At 39.6% G+C, this 24,403-nt stretch overlaps 1 protein-coding gene across 24 annotated transcripts in view; it reads right to left on the bottom strand.

Annotated features, from left to right (window-relative positions):
• camk2g1 (calcium/calmodulin-dependent protein kinase (CaM kinase) II gamma 1) overlaps positions 1-24,403 on the bottom strand; it is a 102,470-nt gene that overhangs the window by 28,217 nt on the left and 49,850 nt on the right. For all 24 annotated transcript variants that reach the window (XM_079801260.1, XM_079801252.1, XM_079801249.1 and 21 more), the window contains exons 4-8: positions 18,111-18,165; positions 8,643-8,708; positions 5,003-5,075; positions 1,708-1,810; positions 517-600 (exon numbers count right to left, since the gene is read on the bottom strand). In XM_079801260.1, coding sequence (XP_079657386.1) covers positions 517-600; positions 1,708-1,810; positions 5,003-5,075; positions 8,643-8,708; positions 18,111-18,165 — 381 coding nt within the window. The remainder of the gene's footprint in view (positions 1-516; positions 601-1,707; positions 1,811-5,002; positions 5,076-8,642; positions 8,709-18,110; positions 18,166-24,403) is intronic.

Below are 24,403 nucleotides of genomic sequence, written 5' to 3'. Positions count from 1 at the left end.
ACAAGCGGAATAATCCACGGCTAGGTGTGCATTACCAAATTTTAATGCACTGTGAGTTAACTATTCCTACTGGATTGTCATGAAATACAATTCATATGACAAAGGAATACCTTTACATCCAAATCGTAGTTGTTTTACATGGAACTCAACACTGTTGACTAGTACCTTATCATTTATGTAAAAAGAAAGTGTAGTTTGAGTGCCTTGTTTTACTACACGTGTAAGCTGCAGCCTGAACCCGACGGACGTACCGGAGTTATTTGCTTCATCAAAGCATGTATTTCAGAAGATTGTGTTGACAGGTCTACAGTGCATCTGCACTACATTTTCTGCTGAGTTCAGCATGTGACGCGCATCAAAAATAGGCTCCGCACTGAAACTCTACTTGCAGAGCTATGCAGCATTGCATGAAGTACTCTTGCAGTGTGAATACTGCAACCTGTTAATATGGGAAGCAGCTCAAGCAGACAGAATAAGCAAGAGGTCTAATGATTAAGGACCCTGTTGAACACTCACCACAGGCCCAGATGTCCACAGGTTTGCCGTAGGGATCCTTCCTCAACACCTCTGGAGACAGGTAGCCAGGTGTGCCAGCAAAACCTGAGACAAAACAGCAAACAAGTTGGAAAGTGACCATTCTTCACTCTATGCATAAGATAAAGTGGATGCAAACTGCAGACTCCTGCAGGCAATGTATCTCAGCCAATTAATATTCACTGAAATGCTAATAATTCCAGGCATGTGTGTGTGTGTCTGTGTGTGTTGTGTGGATAGTTAGATGGATTTTTCCATTCGCCAGAACCATTCAGAGCAAAAATGATGACATGCTGAGATGGCTACTTCCCTCCAGCACTGGCAAGGCTGAAGAGGGCTGGAAATAGGTGGGTTTAAAACAGCTGCCCACTGTGGCAAAATAATTCTGCGCTGTCCAATCATATTAGCTTGTATATAACAATTATTCCACCCACAGGGCTTTGCTCTTCACAAAGCTAGGCATGCTTCAGTCAAAACAAGATGATTACCTATTCAAAAATAAAGAAAGCTGTGCTGATACTCGATTGGCACTAAAGCAGAATGGCAGCAAAATTAACCAACCGCCAGTAGGGGGCCACAAGCCCAGAGAGAAGCCTTTATCCAGGAAAGGCAGCTGTGGAGGGACATTTTCAGAGCTAAAGGATCTTTCACACGCCGACAGGAATGATGTGTGAAAGCAAAACATGAAATGGGCAAAGATTGACATTTAGCACGGCCAGAAAATAAGCCTTTGCGGCCATTCCAATCCATTTCACTCTGCAGGTAATGGAGCGGGAAATGTCGGAACATCCTTTTAAGATAAACTGAACGGATTTTACGAAGGGATCAGCACAGTTGCGTGGGGAAAATGTAATACACTAGTAGTAAACAAGTAGTATACATGTATAGCAGGTATTAAGAGTATTCATAAATGGGCAAAACAATAGGCCTTAATTAGTGAATGCCAAGCCAAACATTGCTATTAGTATTGCCTTGCAACCACCCACAACACCCAAGCATCAAGGGGATGATTTTCACACAGGTAAGCACCAGTCAAATATTTTGTGTAAAAATATATTTGAAATCTAAAAATCCCCAAAAGTGGTAAGGAAAGGATTTGGATAGGTGTAGTAATTAAAATTAACAACAGCTCTTGAGATCATCACAAGTGTAGGTTTGTGTAGAGTTATTTACCAAACCAGGCCTGCTGATCTCCCTGCACCTCGATGGCCAGCCCAAAATCAGCCAGTTTCACTGCCGCTCCTTTCATCTTACTGGCCAACAGCAAGTTCTCGGGCTGAGGAGAAAAGCAGATGATGCTTTTAACACACCAAACACTCACAAACATTTCAAATCGACTACAAAGAGAGGTTAAAAAGATTTTTGGGGATTGATAGCGCCCAGCGTGTGGCGCAAAGCTGGGATAGTTTACTGGTGTTGAATGTTAAATCTAATGAGACGTTCACACTAACAGCAATTTGCAGCAAAGCAACCAGACATCACTTAATTAGAGTTTGATTTTGAGTTTGGGCATTTTCCATACAAACGAGGTGTATCCAGACAAACTACAAAGCTGAGAAAATGAAATGCATGTAAACGAGCAGCAATGTGATGTGCCGACTACCAATTTACTTTTTAAATTCCTAATATTTTCAGTAATGATTCTCATAACTTTAAGTCATTTTACTGTATTACTGTAAAGGAAAAAGGTCATATAATGATTTTTAGTAATTAAAACGAAAGACATTGCAACAAAAACGATCATGATGTTGACATTTTAATTTAAATAATATACACTATCATTCAAATGTTTGGAGTCGGTAAGGTTTTTAATTTTTTTTTTCTGAAAGAAGTCTCTTATGCTCACAATGCTGCATTTATTTGACATATATACATAGTATTATAATTTAATCACTATATTCTATCACATCAGTTTTCACAGTGTCACATGATCCTTCAGAAATCACTCTAATATGCTGATTTGATGCTCAAGAAACATTTCTGATTATTATCAATGGTGAAAACAGTTGTGCTGCTTAATATTTTGGGGAAACCAAAGAATTATTTGATTAATAGAAATTGCGAAATGTATCGGAAATAATAAATACATGTCTTTACTGTCACATTTGATCTATTTAAAGGATTAGTTCACTTTAAAATTAAATATCCTGATAATTTACTCACCCTGTCTCATTCAATATGTCCATGTCTTTCTTTCTTTAGTGGAAAAGAAATTATGTTTTTGAGGAAAACATTCCAGGATTTTTCTTCACATAAATGGGCTTCAATGCAACCAAATGCAAAAAAGTAAAAAATCAATGCAGTTTCAAAGGGCTTCAGTACAGGCTCTGCACAATCCCAGATGAGGAATATGGTCTTATCTAGCGAAACCTTCTGTAATTTTCAAGAAAAAATAAACCTTTATATACTTTTTAACCTAAATTACTCATCTTGGGCTGCTTTGCAACGTGCCACGGATTGCGCAATCACGTCGGCAAGGTCAGGGTAGACGTAGGCGGGAGTACCACCCCAAGCGAACGTGTGAAGACTAATACAAACGCCCTATACAAAAAAAACCTCCATCTCCAACTTCAAAATCTTCCGACATCGTTGTTTAACCTTTTTTTTCTAAAGGATGTTTGTATTAGTCTTTGCACGAGCGGTTTGTAAACACTTCTGCCTACGTCTAGCGTGACCTTTCCGACTTGATTGCGCAATCCGTGGCACGTCGCAGAGCAGTGCAAGATGAGCAATTTAGGTTCAAAAGTATATACATTTTAATTTTAATTTTAGAAAATGGCCAATGGTTTTGCTAGATAAGACCCTATTCCTCAGCTGGGATAGTGCAGAGCCTCTGAAGCCCTTTGAAACTGCATTGATTTGGACCTTCAACATTTTGGTTGCCAATGAAGTAAAAAAAAAAATCCTGAAATGTTTTCCTCCAAAAACGTAATTTCTTTTCCACTGAAGAGAGAAAGACATGAACATCTTGGATGGCATGGGGGTGAGTAAATTATCAGGAAATTTTCATTTTGAAGTGAATTAATCCTTTAATAGATATATTTCCTTGCTGAATATACTAAAAGTATTTTTTTTAAAGATACTAACCCCAAACTTTTAAACATTACAGTCATGATAATGCAATTAGAAAGAATCATTGGTTACATTTATTGTTATAAAATGATGGTCTTAAAAAGAAGGTACATTTTCATTATTGAATTTACCAGTGACATTAGGGCATCCAGCAGAAGGAAAAGGACCAACAATACAGCTACTTTGCAACCGTCAGTGTGAACAGCCATTGAAGAGAAGTGCATCACCAGCAGATGTGCAGATGAACAGGTGGTTTCGCTATACCAGCCAAACCAGCTCAGTAGGATAACACCGATTTTGGGGGTCAAAGATCTCCACAGGTAATTGAGTTTATACATGACTAACAGGTTAAGCACATCTGAATAGAGCTTGCTTTACCACCACATTTACGCAAATATTAGGGAGGATTTCCTGCGGTTTGTCAGTGCTCCAAATTTGATATCAAACACAAAATTCCATTAATATGCAGGCGCTTCAAGTACTAAACTTAGTGAAAAGGCCCAGAAAGATATATTAGGCAGAATGGAAGACTTTCACACTAAAATTTAGGCTGGAAAAGTCGATTTCCTCTCCAGTTCTCGAATACACTCAATAGGCTTGATTTATTAGCGGCCGCACATATATCTTCTCAATGCGCAGAGTTCACCCTCTAGTTCTACATTCAAGCACAGAATTTAAATGCATCTGTTATGAGGATGCTGGGAAATTTATGCCCATAGGTGTGAATCTCTCGCTCTCCCTCATTAAACGCGCAGACTACAAATGAGGGATGGTGAGACTCGCGGTGACCCCTCCCACATCCCTCCGTCTCACAGGCAATACCAGCAACAGTTGTCGTATCACGTTCTTCGCTATGGCAACCAGCCGGGCGCATCTCTGCTGCTCAACATTGGGCTCACATACACATGGGGGAGGGCAGTGTATGTGACTAATGCACAATAGGAGGACATGATAAAACTGTGCGCGTCTGTTTGCATTATCAAAGACACGGACACTGTCAAGACAACATACACACACACTCGTTCCATACATTCGCACGCACTGCAGAGAAGACACTAAGTGTGTGTGATGTTTATGCATGCATTTGCTTCATATGGTAATATAATGAATTGTTTAACTAGTGCTGTTAAAAAAGAGAGTATTACTTTAAACAAAGATAATCATCTGTACAAAAGGTCTTAGTAGTACGTATTTTCGCATTTGAACAGTGGGGAAAACACCAGAAGTAGTTCTCTTAGGTAAAGTCATCTTTAATTAAAATGAGGGGAATCATAAACAAGAGCAGGAATAATGTTGTATCCGTGTGTTTGTGTGGGGCAGGGCATCAACATGGAAACCCTCAGAGACAGCCTGGTTGTCGTGTGTGGGGTTGTCGTGGCGACTGGCTCTCGCTCACCTTAAGGTCTCTGTGCACGATGTCATGCTGGTGAATATGATTGACACTCTCCAGGATCTGATTGATGCACTGGCTGAAAAACAGAATAATAAATCAATCAGTGGCAGAGAAAGATCATAAGGATAAGTGATGGGGTGACATAAGGCAAAATATTGATTTTAACCTTCTTTTCACTGTATTACAAAAGTCAGCTCCCTTATATTTACATTCTTCTCTCTTTATTTTCCCTCTAAAAGGTATAGTTTCCCACAAGTTTTTTTCTTCTTCCTTTCATTCCTTTTTTTGTTGTTGCCCTTTTACGTGTGTGTGTGTGTGTGTGTGTGTGTGTGTGTGTGTGTGTGTGTGTGTGTGTGTGTGTGTGTGTGTGTGTGTGTGTGTGTGTGTGTGTGTGTGTGTGTGTGTGTGTGTGTGTGTGTGTGTGTGTGTGTGTGTGTGTGTGTGTGTGTGTGTGTGTGTCATTTTGAGAACTTGACAGCCCCTGGTCATTGACCCCTTTCATTGTAAGAAAAAGCCCGGATATCCTTCAAAATTTCTCTTTTTTTTGTGCCAAATTGAAAAAAGTCTTATGGTCTGGGAACAAAATCATTTTAACTTTTGGATAAACATTACCTTTGAAAATGCACTACATTTACAGTTATTGGCAAATTAAACCAGATATGATAATGTGATATTAAAATTGCAATTCATAAAAATGAAAAATGAGAAATGCTGGTTTCCTCAAAAATAAATCATAGAAAAAAGCATACTACAGAAAGTCTGCTGCTTCAGATCATCTTATATTTTACTGTACGAATTAATTTAAGTCCATAATTTCAATCTCTTAATTAAAATAAACCATTAAAATTGATTACAGTAAAGTTAATCAACAACCTCTGCTGGACAATTAAATTAAGCAATTCCATGACTGGATGATTGATGCTACATCTGCATGTACTACTGCGACTTTAGCAGAATGATCCATGTCATGGGTTAAGTGTAATGTGACTGAGGCACATAAGATGAGCAGGGGATTGTGGGATAGCTGGGGTGGGTGTTAATCGTGGAAAAGCGTCTCACTCTCAGACAGGTACACACACATGCACATGCATTATCCCTCTTAAAGCTGTAATCCTATAACAATGTTATAGAGGCCTAACCAGGACAGATGAACCAGAATGAGCGTGTGTGTGTGTGTGTGTGTGTGTGTGTGTGTGTGTGTGTGTGTGTGTGTGTGTGTGTGTGTGTGTGTGTGTGTGTGTGTGTGTGTGTGTGTGTGTGTGTGTGTGTGTGTGTTGCTTTGGTTTCATGCTGCTATAAATACTTAGTATTCATTTGAAATTATGCATGCCTTTCATTAGATCCTTATTGAATTTACTTTAAGGAAATGGCATAGATGATGGTTAGGTCATGAATGTGTACAACAGACTTCTCTTCAAAGGTCACTTATAGGCTTTAGCAAAACAAATGGATAGCTTAATAATGTAATATAATTCATATAATATAATAACATAATATAAATCATTTGACAGCCCTAAATATATTATTTATACCATAACACATAACATATAACACAACACAACACACATTGCCATCAAAATTATTCTCAGAATCACTCAAATGTGTATTAATAAAATTTCTATAATAATTTACTGATGCCTTTGTTGAATTGTTGTCATAAAATGTTGTTCTTGGCAACAAAATATCTTGCAGGTCAAGTGGATTGAATATTTTTGTTTGCAACTTTAATATAATAATAATAATTAGTTATATTTATATAGCGCTTTTCTGGGTACTCAAAGCACATATAGAAGCAGGGAATCTCCTCAACCACCACCAATGTGCAGCATCCACCTGGATGATGTGACAGCAGCCATATTGAGCCAGAACGCCCACCACACACCAGCTCATTGGTGGAGAGGAGACGGAGTGATGAAGCCAATTGGTATATATAATAATAATAATAATTTTAAAAAAGTAAATATAATATAATATAAAACAAAACGGATAGTTCCGATCACTGCTAATGATTGGTTGAGCTGGATTCAAAGCCATTGTAAATTACTCTATAAACAAACACCTGTGACTGCATTACATCAGTATTACTGCGCCACTGCATCTGTGTGTTGCTTGTCAACCATTCCGCTTCTGAAGAATTACATTTTTTGGCGGATGAATTATATTTTTTATCAATAACATTATATTTTTGTGTCTGTTTATTTATTTTATGAAACCTTGCCAGGTATGTGGAATAAGGCAATAAGCCCGTGGAGCAATAAGCTCCGCAACGTGCCTTACAATGCCGTCTAGCTGTTCTAAATTCATTGTAAACCATGGCTTCTTTGGGCTTATAGCTTTAATATAATATAGATATTCACTATTTTTAAATAATTGGTAACACTTTATTTTATAGTGTCCTTGTTACATAACTTACTTTTATTACTATGGTAGGTACATGTAACATTTGTATAATTACATGCAACTAACCCTCAACCAAACCCTAATCCTACCCTAACCCTATAGTAATGTTGTTAATTATTATTACTTTGTACTTAAATATATAATTACACTGTAAAAATGACACCTTAAAATAAAGTGCAACCAAATAATTATATTATAATATACTATACTATTATTCAGATTTACACAATGTCCTAACTAGGCGACAAACTTCCAGTTTCAAGAAACATGGAAGTCGTAGATTTGATCACTCGTCACTTTATCATGCTTGGTTAGGACATGCCACAAGGAACAAGGGAATAATAAAAGTGGAGTACACGAGATAAGAAAGCAGATTGAAAAAGACTGTTGAGTATATTAATGTTACAAAAGCACACAGAAGCTATTTGGCCAAATTTGGTTATTTTAAGCCCAGCATTCCATTTTCAGGACAGCACAAATCCCATTGGACACAAAATACCTGTTTCTCTATCTCTCTGTTTCTCTATCTCTCTCTTTCTCTCTCCCCCAGTCTCTCTCTCACACACACACACACACACACACACACACACACACACACACACACACACACACACACAAATAAGACAGCTGATCTCTTTATAAAACCCATAAAGGGATCACCCATTTTCCCACTTTTTATTTGTTTTTACCTACTTATCTGTCAAAGCTTAGAAGCTAAACTGTCATCGAGCAACTCTTGTAAACCAAATTTACCATGGAGTCCCATATGAGCACATTAAAACACGGCTAACTGCTGGAGGGTGTTTGTGTTGGATGCCTGGGGCTTTAACTTGAAATTAGAGTCCCTCATAGACTGATACACTTGCTGCTGGTTCCTGAAGACACCGTTCAAAGTGTGTAATTTCTGTGCCACTAGATCCCTCACTCTGGGAAACCTGTTTAGACAGAATCTTCATATTGGCAGTTCAGTGCTGCTGTTGTTAGTGGTGCAGAAATGATGCACTCAAAAGGAGGGGCCAACTGAGGGCAAATGGATGTGTTTTTGTGTGGCACCTGTTGATTGCCAGTTCTGCAACTCCACCATCATTAAAGGCTCTCAGTTTTTCTGCACAAAAGGGATCGTCCTCTTTCTGTGCTTTTGAATCAGATGTAAGTGTGTGTGTGTGTGTGTGTGTGTAAGTGTGACCTGCTCACTGCAGGCTGCAGCACAGTAACCACAGCAACAGTAAATTGGAGAGCCCACCTTGCGTCAGCTTCACTGTAATACTCTCTGGCGACGATGTCCTCAAACAACTCCCCCCCAGTCACACTGCGGAAATAGAGAGGGGGGAAAAAACAGTGAAACAAGGGATGAGAGAGAATGGAGAGTGTGCTGGGTTTTGGGCTGATTTGGTCAGCAGCAGGAGACAGAGCAGACATTTTATACTTATGTAAAAATGATAGCAAATGTATGTGATGCTGCAGTAAAACTCGCATGGCCCGATAATACCTATATACAGAGGTATATTACTAGATGCAAGGCTGCAATTAGCATGCATAGGTATTTTACCATGGTAACCATATGGTTTGACAAAATACAAGTGACAGTACAAAACAGTGGTGGCCATAACAAAGTTTCCAGAGTTTTATTGTAGTAACCAATACGGCCCCACTTTATATTAGGTGGCCTTAAGTACTATGTACTTACATCAAAAAATAAGGACAATGTACTAACTGTGTTCAAATTGTATTGCAAAACACTTTTGCTGATATTGAGGTGGGATATGGGTAGGGTCAGGGACAGGTGTGGTGGTATGGGTAAGTTTAAGGGTAGGGTTAGGTGTAAGGGAAGTGTCAACTGTGTAATTACAAATGTAACAACAGAAATTAATTACAGATGTAATTACATGCAGGTATTTTTTTAAATGTAAGTACAATGTAAAAACATGCATGTACACAGTAAGGGCATTGTATCAAATTATTAATTAAAATGTTAGTACATAGTAGTTAAGGCCACCTTATATAAAGTGGGTCCACAATTACTGTAATAACCTATGATATTTTATCCAAAATTGATAACAAACTGAAAACAAATCTGAGAATTTTTTAAATTGCAAAATGCAGCACATGGGAAATGACAAAAAGAATGTCATAAAAACTACTTTAGGAAAATAATTTATAAAAATGTATATATACAACAACAACAACTACAATAATAATAATAATAATATATAATTTTAAATACATTTTCATTATATCACTTCAATAAACATTTGCATTACAATGAAACAAATCAAAAAATATTAAATAAGAAATAAAATAAGCAGCAATATTGATAATAATAATAATACATGTTTCTTGAGCAGCAAATCAGCATATTTTTAGAATGATTTCTGAAGGATCATGTGACACTGAAGACAGGAGGAATGATGCTGAAAATTCTGATTCACAACAACAGGAATAAATTACATTTGAAAATGTATTAAAATAAAAAGTTATTTTAAAATGTAATAATATTTCACAATATAGATTTTTTTGTTGTTGATCAAATAAATGCTTTCGTGGTGAGCATAAAAACAAAATCTTACCGACCCCAAACTTTTGAATGGTTAGTATTGAGAATATTATGAAGCAAATTTAGCTTATATTGCCAGCTCCCAACGGTTACCATAGTAAATTGTGAGGGTGGCATGCAGTTCAGGTGTGCACGAGACATGTAACAGGAACATTAGTAACTCAGCATTTGTTCCATATAAATTGAGTTCCATAATGACATCTGGAAAAATCAAAACGCACTGGACTTAAAAACCAGGAGACAGAAACAACAATCTTGACAGCACTAAATCATATTTATATGGCCACCCAGAAATGTCTACCCATCAATTCTGCTGGCAGATCCCATCAAATTGAAGGATATATTTTTGACACCCGGGAAGATGCATACGAGGTTTTCTTGTCGAACATATTTCAGTTGCATTTATCTGCCTGCAGGAATGGGGCTTCAGACATGAGTCATTGGAACAAAATGTCTTGGGTTTGATAACTTGTCCATTCTTATTCAAAAAGCAGGAAGCCTTTTACAGCCATTGAGAGTTACAAACTTCCCTGAAGACAGAAACTAGACGGGTTGGGCGATATCCCCTAAATTGGCAGACGATGTTTACAGTAAAACATTGTGTTGGACGAAGATATCGCCGGCAGGGGCGGGGGATGTTGAAGGATATATTTTACTATAGGCCTCTCTTTACATAAATATTATTTTCTACTTAAAAACTATAATTTCATTATTTTAGTAACCAACTAATGACTCATCTGCACTTTCCAATAGGTTGTGTGTGAGGGGAAAAACGTAGCTTTCTTCTACTTAAGAAGAGTTGTGCACTTTTAAGCAATTTTTATTTTACTATATCTCTTTACATAAATATTTTTTTTCTACTTAACTATAAATTTCATTATTTTACTAACTCAACTAATGACTCATCCGGGCTTTCCAATAGGTTGCACGCACTTTTCGCAATCCGTTACTATAATTAGACTTTGCATATTGTTTTTTAAACGTTCATTCGTGTAGTTCATATGACCACTTTACAACATTTCAATAACATCATTTATTTTGTAGCCTATGCTATGCTTTGCACAACAAAAAGTTAATTGTGCTGCTAATTATTAGTGAAATGTAAATCCGAGTTCTTGTTCTTGATTTGTTGTTCTTCTGTGTTTTAATAAATGTGTGTTATCAGAATATCCTTCATTTTTTCATTTGATTTGACATTATGGCCAAGGCAAATTGTCTTTAAAAGGATTAACCAGACAAAAGTTATTTGACGTTCGCTGAAGTCTGGGTTTATCTTAAACTCTCTCTCTCTCTCTCTAGTATGTGTTAATGTTAATAATTAAATTTAAATTAAATGAGGATTCTTTTCAGTCAGAATGCTGTGTTAGAAGGCAGTTGCTTACATAGGTAGTGATGTAGCTCCTATACTATTATGTCTCAAGTTACAGTAAAACATATACTGCTGAATCACACGCCGCAATTGTGTGTGTGTGTGTGTGTGTGTGTGTGTGTATCTGAGTGAGTGAGTGAGGGAGGGTGTGTGTGTGTGTGTGTGTGTGTGTGTGTGTGTGTGTGTGTGTGTGTGTCTGAGTGAGGGTGTCTGAGTGAGGGTGTCTGAGTGAGTGAGTGTGTGTCTGAGTGAGTGACTGGAGTTTGAGTGAGTGAGTGAGTGAGTGAGAGAGTGAGTGAGTGAGTGAGTGACACTCGCTGCACAATATGTGTTAGCCATTCATAACGATAGAGACCGCTAACTCTCTAGAGCGTCAGCTACTCACTTATTGAGATGAACTTGATTGACTTATTTACTGTGCTACATGTGACATGATCTGTACATATATAGTATATATATATATATGTTTGTTTGTTTTTACTATCTATATATAATATGTTAATGCTTTGGCAACATTGTGATAAACAGTCATGCTAATAAAGCAAATTTGAATTGAATTGAGTGTATGAGTGAGTGAGTGAGTGAGTGAGTGAGTGAGTGAGTGAGTGAGTGAGTGAGTGAGTGAGTGAGTGAGTGAGTGAGTGAGTGAGTGAGTGTCTGAGTGAGTGTCTGAGTGAGTGTCTGAGTGAGTGTCTGAGTGAGTGAGTGAGTGAGTGAGTGAGTGAGTGAGTGTCTGAGTGAGTGAGTGTCTGAGTGAGTGAGTGTCTGAGTGAGTGAGTGTCTGAGTGAGTGAGTGTCTGAGTGAGTGACTGGTGTCTGAGTGAGTGTCTGAGTGAGTGAGTGTCTGAGTGAGTGAGTGAGTGAATGAGTGTCTGAGTGAGTGTCTGAGTGAGTGTCTGAGTGAGTGTCTGAGTGAGTGTCTGAGTGAGTGTCTGAGTGAGTGTCTGAGTGAGTGTCTGAGTGAGTGTCTGAGTGAGTGTCTGAGTGAGTGAGTGAGTGAGTGAGTGAGTGAGTGAGTGAGTGAGTGTCTGAGAGTGAGTGAGTGTATGTCTGAGAGTGAGTGAGTGAGTGTCTGAGTGAGTGTCTGAGTGAGTGTCTGAGTGAGTGAGTGAGTGTCTGAGTGAGTGAGTGAGTGAGTGAGTGAGTGTCTGAGTGAGTTAGTGTCTGAGTGAGTGAGTGTCTGAGTGAGTGAGTGAGTGAGTGAGTGTCTGAGTGAGTGTCTGAGTGAGTGTCTGAGTGAGTGAGTGAGTGAGTGAGTGAGTGTGTGAGTGAGTGAGTGAGTGTCTGAGTGAGTGAGTGTCTGAGTGAGTGAGTGAGTGAGTGAGTGAGTGAGTGAGTGAGTGTCTGAGTGAGTGTCTGAGTGAGTGTTTGAGTGAGTGTCTGAGTGAGTGTCTGAGTGAGTGAGTGAGTGAGTGAGTGAGTGAGTGAGTGAGTGAGTGAGTGAGTGAGTGAGTGTCTGAGTGAGTGAGTGTCTGAGTGAGTGACTGGTGTCTGAGTGAGTGTCTGAGTGAGTGAGTGTCTGAGTGAGTGAGTGAGTGAGTGAGTGAGTGAGTGAGTGAGTGAGTGAGTGAATGAGTGTCTGAGTGAGTGTCTGAGTGAGTGTCTGAGTGAGTGTCTGAGTGAGTGAGTGTCTGAGTGAGTGTCTGAGTGAGTGAGTGAGTGAGTGAGTGAGTGTCTGAGTGAGTGAGTGTCTGAGTGAGTGAGTGTCTGAGTGAGTGACTGGTGTCTGAGTGAGTGTCTGAGTGAGTGAGTGAGTGAGTGAGTGAGTGAGTGAGTGAGTGAGTGAGTGAGTGAATGAGTGTCTGAGTGAGTGTCTGAGTGAGTGTCTGAGTGAGTGTCTGAGTGAGTGAGTGAGTGAGTGAGTGAGTGAGTGTCTGAGTGAGTGTCTGAGTGAGTGTCTGAGTGAGTGAGTGAGTGAGTGAGTGTCTGAGTGAGTGAGTGTCTGAGTGAGTGAGTGAGTGTCTGAGTGAGTGAGTGAGTGTCTGAGTGAGTGAGTGAGTGAGTGAGTGTCTGAGTGAGTTAGTGTCTGAGTGAGTTAGTGTCTGAGTGAGTGAGTGAGTGAGTGTCTGAGTGAGTGTCTGAGTGAGTGAGTGAGTGAGTGAGTGAGTGAGTGAGTGAGTGAGTGAGTGAGTGTCTGAGTGAGTGAGTGTCTGAGTGAGTGTCTGAGTGAGTGTCTGAGTGAGTGTCTGAGTGAGTGAGTGAGTGAGTGAGTGAGTGAGTGAGTGTCAGAGTGAGAGTGTCTGAGTGAGTGAGTGAGTGTCTGAGTGAGTTAGTGTCTGAGTGAGTTAGTGTCTGAGTGAGTGAGTGAGTGAGTGAGTGAGTGAGTGAGTGAGTGAGTGAGTGAGTGAGTGAGTGAGTGAGTGAGTGAGTGAGTGAGTGAGTGAGTGTCTGAGTGAGTGAGTGAGTGAGTGAGTGTCTGAGTGAGTGAGTGAGTGTCTGAGAGTGAGTGAGTTAGTGTCTGAGTGAGTGAGTGTCTGAGTGAGTTAGTGTCTGAGTGAGTGAGTTAGTGTCTGAGTGAGTGAGTGAGTGAGTGAGTGAGTGAGTGAGTGAGTGTCTGAGAGTGAGTGAGTGTATGTCTGAGAGTGAGTGAGTGAGTGTCTGAGTGAGTGAGTGTCTGAGTGAGTTAGTGTCTGAGTGAGTGAGTGTCTGTCTGAGTGAGTGAGTGAGTGAGTGAGTGTCTGAGTGAGTGAGTGTCTGAGTGAGTGAGTGAGTGAGTGTCTGAGTGAGTTAGTGTCTGAGTGAGTGAGTGTCTGAGTGAGTGAGTGAGTGAGTGAGTGAGTGAGTGAGTGAGTGAGTGTCTGAGTGAGTGTCTGAGTGAGTGAGTGTCTGAGTGAGTGAGTGAGTGAGTGAGTGAGTGAGTGAGTGAGTGAGTGAGTGAGTGTCTGAGTGAGTGTCTGAGTGAGTGAGTGTCTGACTGGTGTCTGAGTGAGTGTCTGAGTGAGTGAGTGTCTGAGTGAGTGAGTGAGTGAGTGAGTGAGTGAGTGAGTGAGTGAGTGAGTGAATGAGTGTCTGAGTGAGTGTCTGAGTGAGTGTCTGAGTGAGTGAGTGTCTGAGTGAGTGTCTGAGTGAGTGAGTGAGTGAGTGAGTGAGTGTCTGAGTGAGTGAGTGTCTGAGTGAGTGAGTGTCTGAGTGAGTGAGTGTCTGAGTGAGTGACTGGTGTCTGAGTGAGTGTCTGAGTGAGTGAGTGAGTGAGTGAGTGAGTGAGTGAGTGAGTGAGTGAGTGAGTGAGTGAGTGAGTGAGTGAATGAGTGTCTGAGTGAGTGTCTGAGTGAGTGTCTGAGTGAGTGTCTGAGTGAGTGAGTGAGTGAGTGAGTGAGTGTCTGAGTGAGTGTCTGAGTGAGTGTCTGAGTGAGTGTCTGAGTGAGTGAGTGAGTGAGTGAGTGAGTGTCTGAGTGAGTGAGTGTCTGAGTGAGTGAGTGTCTGAGTGAGTGAGTGAGTGTCTGAGTGAGTGAGTGAGTGAGTGAGTGTCTGAGTGAGTTAGTGTCTGAGTGAGTTAGTGTCTGTCTGAGTGAGTGAGTGAGTGAGTGTCTGAGTGAGTGTCTGAGTGAGTGAGTGAGTGAGTGAGTGAGTGAGTGAGTGAGTGTCTGAGTGAGTGAGTGTCTGAGTGAGTGTCTGAGTGAGTGTCTGAGTGAGTGTCTGAGTGAGTGTCTGAGTGAGTGAGTGAGTGAGTGAGTGAGTGTCAGAGTGAGTGAGTGTCTGAGTGAGTGAGTGAGTGAGTGTCTGAGTGAGTTAGTGTCTGAGTGAGTTAGTGTCTGAGTGAGTGAGTGAGTGAGTGAGTGAGTGAGTGAGTGTCTGAGTGAGTGAGTGTCTGAGTGAGTGAGTGAGTGTCTGAGTGAGTGAGTGAGTGAGTGAGTGAGTGAGTGAGTGAGTGAGTGTGTCTTGAGTGAGTGAGTGTCTGAGTGAGTGAGTGAGTGAGTGAGTGTCTGAGTGAGTGAGTGAGTGAGTGAGTGAGTGTCTGAGTGAGTGAGTGAGTGAGTGTCTGAGAGTGAGTGAGTTAGTGTCTGAGTGAGTGAGTGTCTGAGTGAGTTAGTGTCTGAGTGAGTGAGTTAGTGTCTGAGTGAGTGAGTGAGTGAGTGAGTGAGTGTATGTCTGAGAGTGAGTGAGTGAGTGAGTGAGTGTCTGAGTGAGTGAGTGTCTGAGTGAGTTAGTGTCTGAGTGAGTGAGTGTCTGTCTGAGTGAGTGAGTGAGTGAGTGTCTGAGTGAGTGAGTGTCTGAGTGAGTGAGTGAGTGAGTGTCTGAGTGAGTTAGTGTCTGAGTGAGTGAGTGTCTGAGTGAGTGAGTGAGTGAGTGAGTGAGTGAGTGAGTGAGTGAGTGTCTGAGTGAGTGTCTGAGTGAGTGAGTGTCTGAGTGAGTGAGTGTCTGAGTGAGTGAGTGAGTGTCTGAGTGAGTGAGTGAGTGTCTGAGTGAGTTAGTGTCTGAGTGAGTTAGTGTCTGAGTGAGTGAGTGTCTGAGTGAGTGAGTGAGTGAGTGTCTGAGTGAGTGAGTGTCTGAGTGAGTGAGTGAGTGAGTGAGTGTCTGAGTGAGTGTCTGAGTGAGTGTCTGAGTGAGTGTCTGAGTGAGTTAGTGTCTGAGTGAGTGAGTGTCTGAGTGAGTGAGTGAATGAGTGTCTGAGTGAGTGTCTGAGTGAGTGTCTGAGTGAGTGTCTGAGTGAGTGTCTGAGTGAGTGTCTGAGTGAGTGAGTGAGTGAGTGAGTGTCAGAGTGAGTGAGTGTCTGAGTGAGTGAGTGTCTGAGTGAGTGAGTGTCTGAGTGAGTTAGTGTCTGAGTGAGTGAGTGAGTGAGTGAATGAGTGAGTGTCTGAGAGTGAGTGAGTGTATGTCTGAGAGTGAGTGAGTGTCTGAGTGAGTTAGTGTCTGAGCGAGTGAGTGAGTGTCTGAGCGAGTGAGTGAGTGTCTGAGCGAGTGAGTGAGTGTCTGAGCGAGTGAGTGAGTGAGTGAGTGAGTGAGTGTGTGTGTGTGTGTGTGTGTGTGTGTGTGTGTGTGTGTGTGTGTGTGTGTGTGTGTGTGTGTGTGTGTGTGTGTGTGTGTGTGTGTGTGTGTGTGTGTGTGTGTGTGTGTGTGTGAGTGAGTGAATGTCAGAGTGAGTGAGTGAGTGAGTTTCTGTGTGTGTGAGTGAGTGTCTGTGTGAGTGTCTGAGTGAGTGAGTGAGTGAGTGAGTGTCTGTGTGTGAGTGAGCATCTGTGTGTGAGTGAGTGAGTGTCTGTGTGTGAGTGAGTGTCTGTGTGTGAGTGTTAGGGATGGGCGGTATGGACTTAAACATTTATCCCGATATTTTCTAGTATTTATTGCGATAACGATATCAATGACGATAAATGTAGTTTCATTCCCCATGTTTTTGGATACAAGTGAGAGCTGCATGCGTCGAGTCTCAGAAAAACAAACAATGATCTAAATAAAGTAAAACGTACATGTCATCAAATAGGCTCCTATATTATATTTAAAAAAATTTTTTTAAATATATATATATATATATATATATATATATATATTATATATATATATATATATATATATATATATATATATATATATATATATATATATATATATATATATATATATATTTATTTAATTAATTATTTTTTTTACGTAAAATTCCACACCAGCCTTTTCAGAAAAGGAAAAGTTGCAGATATAATTGTCTTCTGTAAAAGTGCAGGTAATGTTTAAAATATTGCAACTGTGCTGAAAAACATCACAATACAAACAATAATAATTTTGAAATCAATGACAAGTTTTACATGTAAACCGATTCTGTATTTATTCATACACTCATGGTGAGTGTATGAGGTAAAAATAGCAGAAACAGCAAAAGTAATTATCCCAAAAATGTCTTCAGATTACAAAAAAGTTGAAAATAATGATTTAATGATAGAACTTCAGTAATTTGAGTTGATAAGATAATAATACCACAAATTATTCTTCTAATAAAAATAAACTGCACTAAGGAATAATGAGCTTCTGGGTTCATGAATATTAATCACGTTGTCAGCGCTCATTCTAACTGATTTGCTGAAATCAAAACGGGCACCGTAATAGGTGCACGCCAGCCAATGAGATTCCCGTTTGTGCATTCGTTTCTTCCTGTTCATGAAAGGCTGAATAATTCCAAATAAACGCCATTATTTTACAGGAAAATACAACAAAGAATATTGTTTACATGTAGCACGTCAATTCTGTGTGGTATAAGACTCTCTCGCTCTCTCTTTGAGTGTGTGTGAAACACTGAGCGCTCTCAGTCGCGCGCCTCACACTAGTGTTTAATGTGCGTCAAATACACTGCGCATTTATTGAGATGAACTGAAATAGTTTGCTTTACCGATCGATTGAGACAGAGCAAATCTCTTAAGCGCTCAATCCAAGTGCTAAGCGAGTGAAAATACATCTGTATGGTTCAGATCGCCCTCAGGTAGCCCCTCGTTTAGCTATGAACTCTTCCGCAGCTTCCGCCATAGTTGTTTTCGCTCTGCACGTGAGATGCAGATTCAGTGCCGCCGCTCCCATCACACGCTGCGCGTAGGACACCAAGTGCTGCGGGGGGCACCACAAGAAAATTCTCTCTCCAACCCCCGTTCAGCTATACAAAGTGACGAACGCAGCCACCACGGCCATGCGGTGGCACGGTGCGGATGGGTCGCGCTATCAACTAGGCTTTATCGTTATTATCGCGGGAAGACAAATTCTTATCGTGGGGCGAATTTTTACCGGTATATCGCAAACGATAAGATATCGCCCATCCCTAGTGAGTGTCTGTGTGTGAGTGTCTGTGTGCACGTTTCGGTCATACTCACAGGTCAAAGACCAGGTAATGGAAACCTTCTTCTGAGATACTCTCATGGAGCCGAACTAGGGTTAAAAAAAACACAACACAACAAGAGAATTAGCTTTAAACAAATGTCAAACACAGTGATTATTATGAAAGCAAATGTTTTTAATGAGAGGGATATCTTGAGCATTCCTCGCTCCATCACACAGCGTTCATAAAAACATCAGATGAGAACATACAGCATATGTCCAATTACACGCTATTATAGTGACGCTTACAATTATGAGTCACGTTTATAGACTTAAGATAACCATAATGAGCACATGGTGAAATGAAATGACACAAAAAGAATCCATTGAAAAGAGAGAGCGAGAGAATATGGATGACAAGCTCACTTATGTACACAAGCAGTGTGTCACGTAGACAGTGACACACACCGAGTGTATTGGAGTGGGGGGGGGTGTATGGAGAGAGAGAGAGAGAGAGAGAGAGAGAGAGAGAGAGAGAGAGAGAGAGAGAGAGAGAGAGAGAGAGAGAGAGAGAAATAAGGCAAGAGAGTTGAGTAAACACTGCCCAGAATAGCAGGAGCCTTATGAGAGCTAGAGAAAGAGCAACATAGCAACTAGTTGGAGGAGGAAGAGAAAGAGACGGAGGGTAAATAACAGAGAGATTGAGGCAAAACTAATGTTGGAAAATACATATATTAGATAAATTACTTCTACATTATTAGAGTAATGCAGTGAGTCAATAGTCCTCAGAGTGATTGTTTGACAAGCAAGGCCCTAGCCTGTTGACACTGGTACTGCAAACATGAGCCACTTTCATGCCAATAATTACAGAAGCTCGAGTTTAATAAAGTCATAAACATTCAGACAGAGGTTAAATGCAATGTAAATTGACATCTGCACATATTTAACTTGTGTAAAATAGGTATGCCAACATTCAGCATGAAACAATGTAGGGCGGGACTGGGAGCCACTGAAGTTTGAGTGGATGGAAACACGATAGTCTATAATATTATTAGCTATATGGAAGTCGAGTGCCATTTTTCTGTTAAAATACTTAGCAGTTTTCCTTTAATTTCCTCAGAAAATGTAAACACTGCAGTGCTTTCATAACATTTCTCTGTTGGTTTGAGCATCCCAACCAGCAACATCGGATCAACCAATAGCATGAATCTGGAGGCGGGACTATCTTGGTTCAACCAATAGAAGATGGGGAAGTGTTTGAAAAGACAAGAAACCTGTCTGAAAATAAGTCTAAATCATTTTTGCTAATTTTGCTTAATGCAGAAATGACATACTTCACCTTTAAAGCAGCACTACGTAGGTTTTGCTCTCGGGGTCCCCCTACAGTTGGGAAACAGTATTGTCCTCTACTACTGTCGTAAACTCTGTCATTATACATCAGGGGATGCATCGCACGTGCATTTGTTGACATGACAACCATGATAGCCCTGAACACTGCAGGAGGAGTTCACATGTCTATGGAGTTCACATGCAGGTGTTCTGCTTGCGTCGCGTGTGAAATGTCTTCATCCCAGGTACAGTGGCATATGTTTCAGCATGTCATATGAATATAATTTCATGGGTTTAATTTTTTTTTCAAATGCCAAATGATCGCGATGCTCACGTTTACAAGCCAGCGTCATTATAGTAGCCTAGTCTATTGGTTACCGTTTTACAGAATCTATATGATACTTCAATTCAATGTTTGAGTGGTAGGTAATAACCATATATCTTCAATATTATAATATCAAGCTACCATAGATGAATCTGCAAATTTGAAAAATCGATTTGCATTATAGCAAACAAACGATAGTTGGGCTCGCACGTCCGAATTTAAGGAAGTGGGGGTGGTGGTGGAAGTGACGTATATGCCGTAAAGCGGTCGAATTTTGTAGTTCTTTTTGTTCTCGGGTTACTACCCGAAACCCGAAGTTTAAAAGTACGATTAAAAACGATACAGACCCCGTCAGGCTATGGCAGACGTGTCATTCAACCTATTGTAAGTCGATGTATCATCACAAGAGTCTTGAAAATATATTATAAAGGTTGAAAAGTTACCTAGTGCTGCTTTAATATTATTATTGTTTTATTTCTATTAAAAAAATTATAATAATAATAATTATTATTATAAATGTGTAATTTCTGCAAATGAAACAGCAAAAAAAGACAATTTTAATTATAATATGATAATGATATATTATATTTTGTATTATTATTAAAATACTATTTATTATAATTATTATTATTTAAAATTACAATATTGTCTTTAATGCTAGATGATTCTGGAGAACATTCTACAATAAAAAAAATTTAATACTTGCTGAGCGAGTGAGAGAAAAGGGAAAGAGACACAGTAGTGTGTGCCAACTGTGCCAGCAGCAATGAGCACTCAGTCCTCTCTCCTCTTTAACCTTTCATACTGTCTCTCTCTCTCCATCTCTCTTCCTTCATTGGCTCTATTGTTCAGCACTTATGTGCAGCCCAAGCAGAAAAACATGACAAGCTGTCCACTCTAGGAGAGACAACAGGAGGGAAAGTGAAAGAGAGAGGGACAGATACAGGTGATGGTGCAAGAAAAAGGAGATGGCATTGCCTGAGGAGGGAAACAGAGATAAGAACACATTGGGTGGAAAAAATGCAGAGAGAGTGGGAAAAAAAATGAGGAGTAAGAAACAGAGAATGGAGGAGAAAGACACTGGACACAGAGTGTGAATCTGAAGTCAATGTGGGATAAGACTTAAAAGGTGTGGAAGATGCCAGTTAGTACAACTATCAGTAAAATACAGAACTGAAAATTATATATACATATATAATATATAAACTATATATGCATACACACACACACATATAAAACATATTTATTTATGTATATATATATTTATGTATGTATGTATGTATGTGTAGTCAATCGATTAATAATAAAAATCTGTAATCGCGATTTAAAACGGAGTTTTCAATAATCTTTATATTGTAATAATTTCATGGTTACTCTCCAAATTAATGTAGAAACAACTTAAAGGCAGTATATATACATCATATATCATATATATCACTGTATGTGTGTATATATACACACACATACAGTGAGGAAAATAAGTATTTGAACACCCTGCTATTTTGAAAGTTCTCCCACTTAGAAATCATGAAGGGGTCTGGAATTGTCATCGTAGGTGTATGTCCACTGTGAGAGACATAATCTTAAAAAAAAAGTCCAGAAATCACAATGTATGATTTTTTTAACTATTTATTTGTATGATACAGCTGCAAATAAGTATTTGAACACCTGTCTATCATCTAGAATTCTGACCCTCAAAGACCTGTTAGTCTGCCTTTAAAATGTCCTGCTCCACTCCATTTATTATCCTAAATTAGATGCACCTGTTTGAGGTCGTTAGTTGCATAAAGACACCTGTCCACCCCATACAATCAGTAAGAATCCAACTACTAACATGGCCAAGACCAAAGAGCTGTCCAAAGACACTAGAGACAAAATTGTACACCTCCACAAGGCTGGAAAGGGCTACGGGGAAATTGCCAAGCAGCTTGGTGAAAAAAGTTCCACCGTTGGAGCAATCATTAGAAAATGGAAGAAGCTAAACATGACTGTCAATCTCCCTCGGACTGGGGCTCCATGCAAGATCTCACCTCGTGGGGTCTCAATGATCCTAAGAAAGGTGAGAAATCAGCGCAGAACTACACGGGAGGAGCTGGTCAATGACCTGAAAAGAGCTGGGACCACCGTTTCCAAGGTTACTGTTGGTAATACACTAAGACGTCATGGTTTGAAATCATGCATGGCACGGAAGGTTCCCCTGCTTAAACCAGCACATGTCCAGGCCCGTCTTAAGTTTACCAATGACCATTTGGATGATCCAGAGGAGTCATGGGAGAAAGTCATGTGGTCAGATGAGACCAAAAGATAACTTTTTTGTCATAATTCCACTAAACGTATTTGGAGGAAGAAGAATGATGAGTACCATCCCAAGAACACCATCTCTACTGTGAAGCATGGAAGGGGGTAGCATCATGCTTTGGGGGTGTTTTTCTGCACATGGGACAGGGCGACTGCCCTGCATTAAGGAGAGGATGACCGGGGCCATGTATTGAGAGATTTTGGGGTACAACCTCCTTCCCTCAGTTAGAGCATTGAAGATGGGTCGAGGCTGGGTCTTCCAACATGACAATGACCCGAAGCACACAGCCAGGATAACCAAGGAGTGGCTCTGTAAGAAGCATATCAAGGTTCTGGCGTGGCCTAGCCAGTCTCCAGACCTAAACCCAATAGAGAATCTTTAGAGGGAGCTCAAACTCCGTGTTTCTCAGCGACAGGCCAGAAACCTGAGAAGATCTGTGTGGAGGAGTGGGGCAAAATCCCTCCTGCAGTGTGTGAAAACCTGGTTAAAAACTACAGAAAACGTATGACCTCTGTAATTGCAAACAAAGGCTACTGTACCAAATATTAACATTGATTTTCTCAGGTGTTCAAATACTTATTTGCAGCTGTATCATACAAATAAATAGTGAAAAAATCATACATTGTGATTTCTGGATTTTTTTTTTTTAGATTATGTCTCTCACAGTGGACATGCACCTACGATGACAATTTCAGACCCCTCCATGATTTCTAAGTGGGAGAACTTGCAAAATAGCAGGGTGTTCAAATACTTCCTCACTGTATATATTTATATATATACACATCTTTTTATGAATGATGGACAGTATCACTAATACTGGTACTGATGTCTCTATGACTTTTTTTTAAACATTAATGATAGACAGTCAACATTACAGTATAATTGAAAGCTATCAATTTTAACATTTATAAGGCTTTCAAAAAATATCTTTACATAAACCCATTATAATATATGTCAAATTTATCTGTGGCCTTCCAACCTGTCCAATATACAGAAATTGAATAAAGTTATCAAACAGTCTGCACTGCATAAATAATACATTAAATATAGATTAAAATCTTTGACTAACATTAATGACAGACATCACAGCAACTGGTTTATTAGGCTGCTGTGACTTTAAGATCTGCTGCTGCCGAACATGACGCAGATCATTTTCTCACAACTCTTTAAGTTCATTTAAGACGTTATTTAATTCAATTCATTTAAGACTGCTCTTTTGAGAATACTCAACAAAACGGGCATTTTGGCATAATGCTGTGTTATTGTTCGTTCAAGTGCGAAAGAGAGCTTGAATCTGGCTGTGTCAAAATGCCCATTTTATGCAAGAATCCTCTTAAGTACGGTCTTAAATTAATTAAATAAAGTTAATGAACGTAAAGAGTTGTGAGTATGCGTGTCAGATCCATGGGCAAGTCTTAAAAGTGAAGCCTTGGTGAGCATAAGAGACTTCTTTCAAAAACATTAAATCTTGCCGACCCCAAACTTTTAAATGGGACTGTAAATTTAGTCAAATATGTCCAAGCTTTTAAATGGTAGTGTGTACATGCGAGTTTGTCGCAATGAGCATCTGCAGCTGTGTGACAAAGATGGCAATATCGAAAATCCTTGTCGGGACATTGTTTGGTCCCATGGGGAAAACAGCTTATAAAAATCAGACTAAATTATGTTTTTTGAAAATGTAAAAATGCTGAAAGTTTTGTGTGATGGGTAGGTTTAGGGGTTAGATATATATACAGTTTGTTCACAAACAGGTTTTGCATCAAAAATATTAAGCAGACAATCCAGAAAAACAATAATCTTTGTTATAGAAACTTCTTTGCTAAATGAGTCTTCTGTCCTAAATGAGTTCCTTATTGAAATCACCATTGTTGTTGTTATTATTATTATTTTTTAAAGGTACAGTGTAAATGTATCAACATTCATGAATGTAAATGTACCCAAATTAGCCTGAAGGCTAGTTTTCATTGCTACCAAATAATAACACGGGATTCTAGTCTTGGATCTTGGATGTTTCTGTAATATGGCCCCAGGGGTATAAATATATAACACGGTAAGAGCAATTATCATCAAGTCATATAACAGAATATATCACAATGTAGTTATTTTTGTAGGAAATGTAATAAAGAAAAATGGTTTATATGTAAATAACCATGATCCAAGTATAATTCCATTGAGAGCATTTCATTTATTTTTTCTCTCTTATTATTTGACATAAATCAAAAGATAAGATTATTCATAATGAACGAACCCCTACACCTCATACACTGTCATAGTATCTCAACCAGGTGTCTTCCTTCATCATCTTTGTGGTTTTCTTCCACTCTCTCTCCTCTTCTTTTGCCGTACTCCTGAGCTCATTGGCAATAATGATGGTATTTGGGCTGAACTGCTGCCCA

The sequence above is a fragment of the Gobio gobio genome, assembly GCF_949357685.1.
Source record: "Gobio gobio genome assembly, chromosome: 20".
Lineage (NCBI taxonomy): Eukaryota > Metazoa > Chordata > Actinopteri > Cypriniformes > Gobionidae > Gobio > Gobio gobio.
Note: the sequence above shows the minus strand (reverse complement) of the source record. Positions and strands in the feature narration are given on the sequence as shown.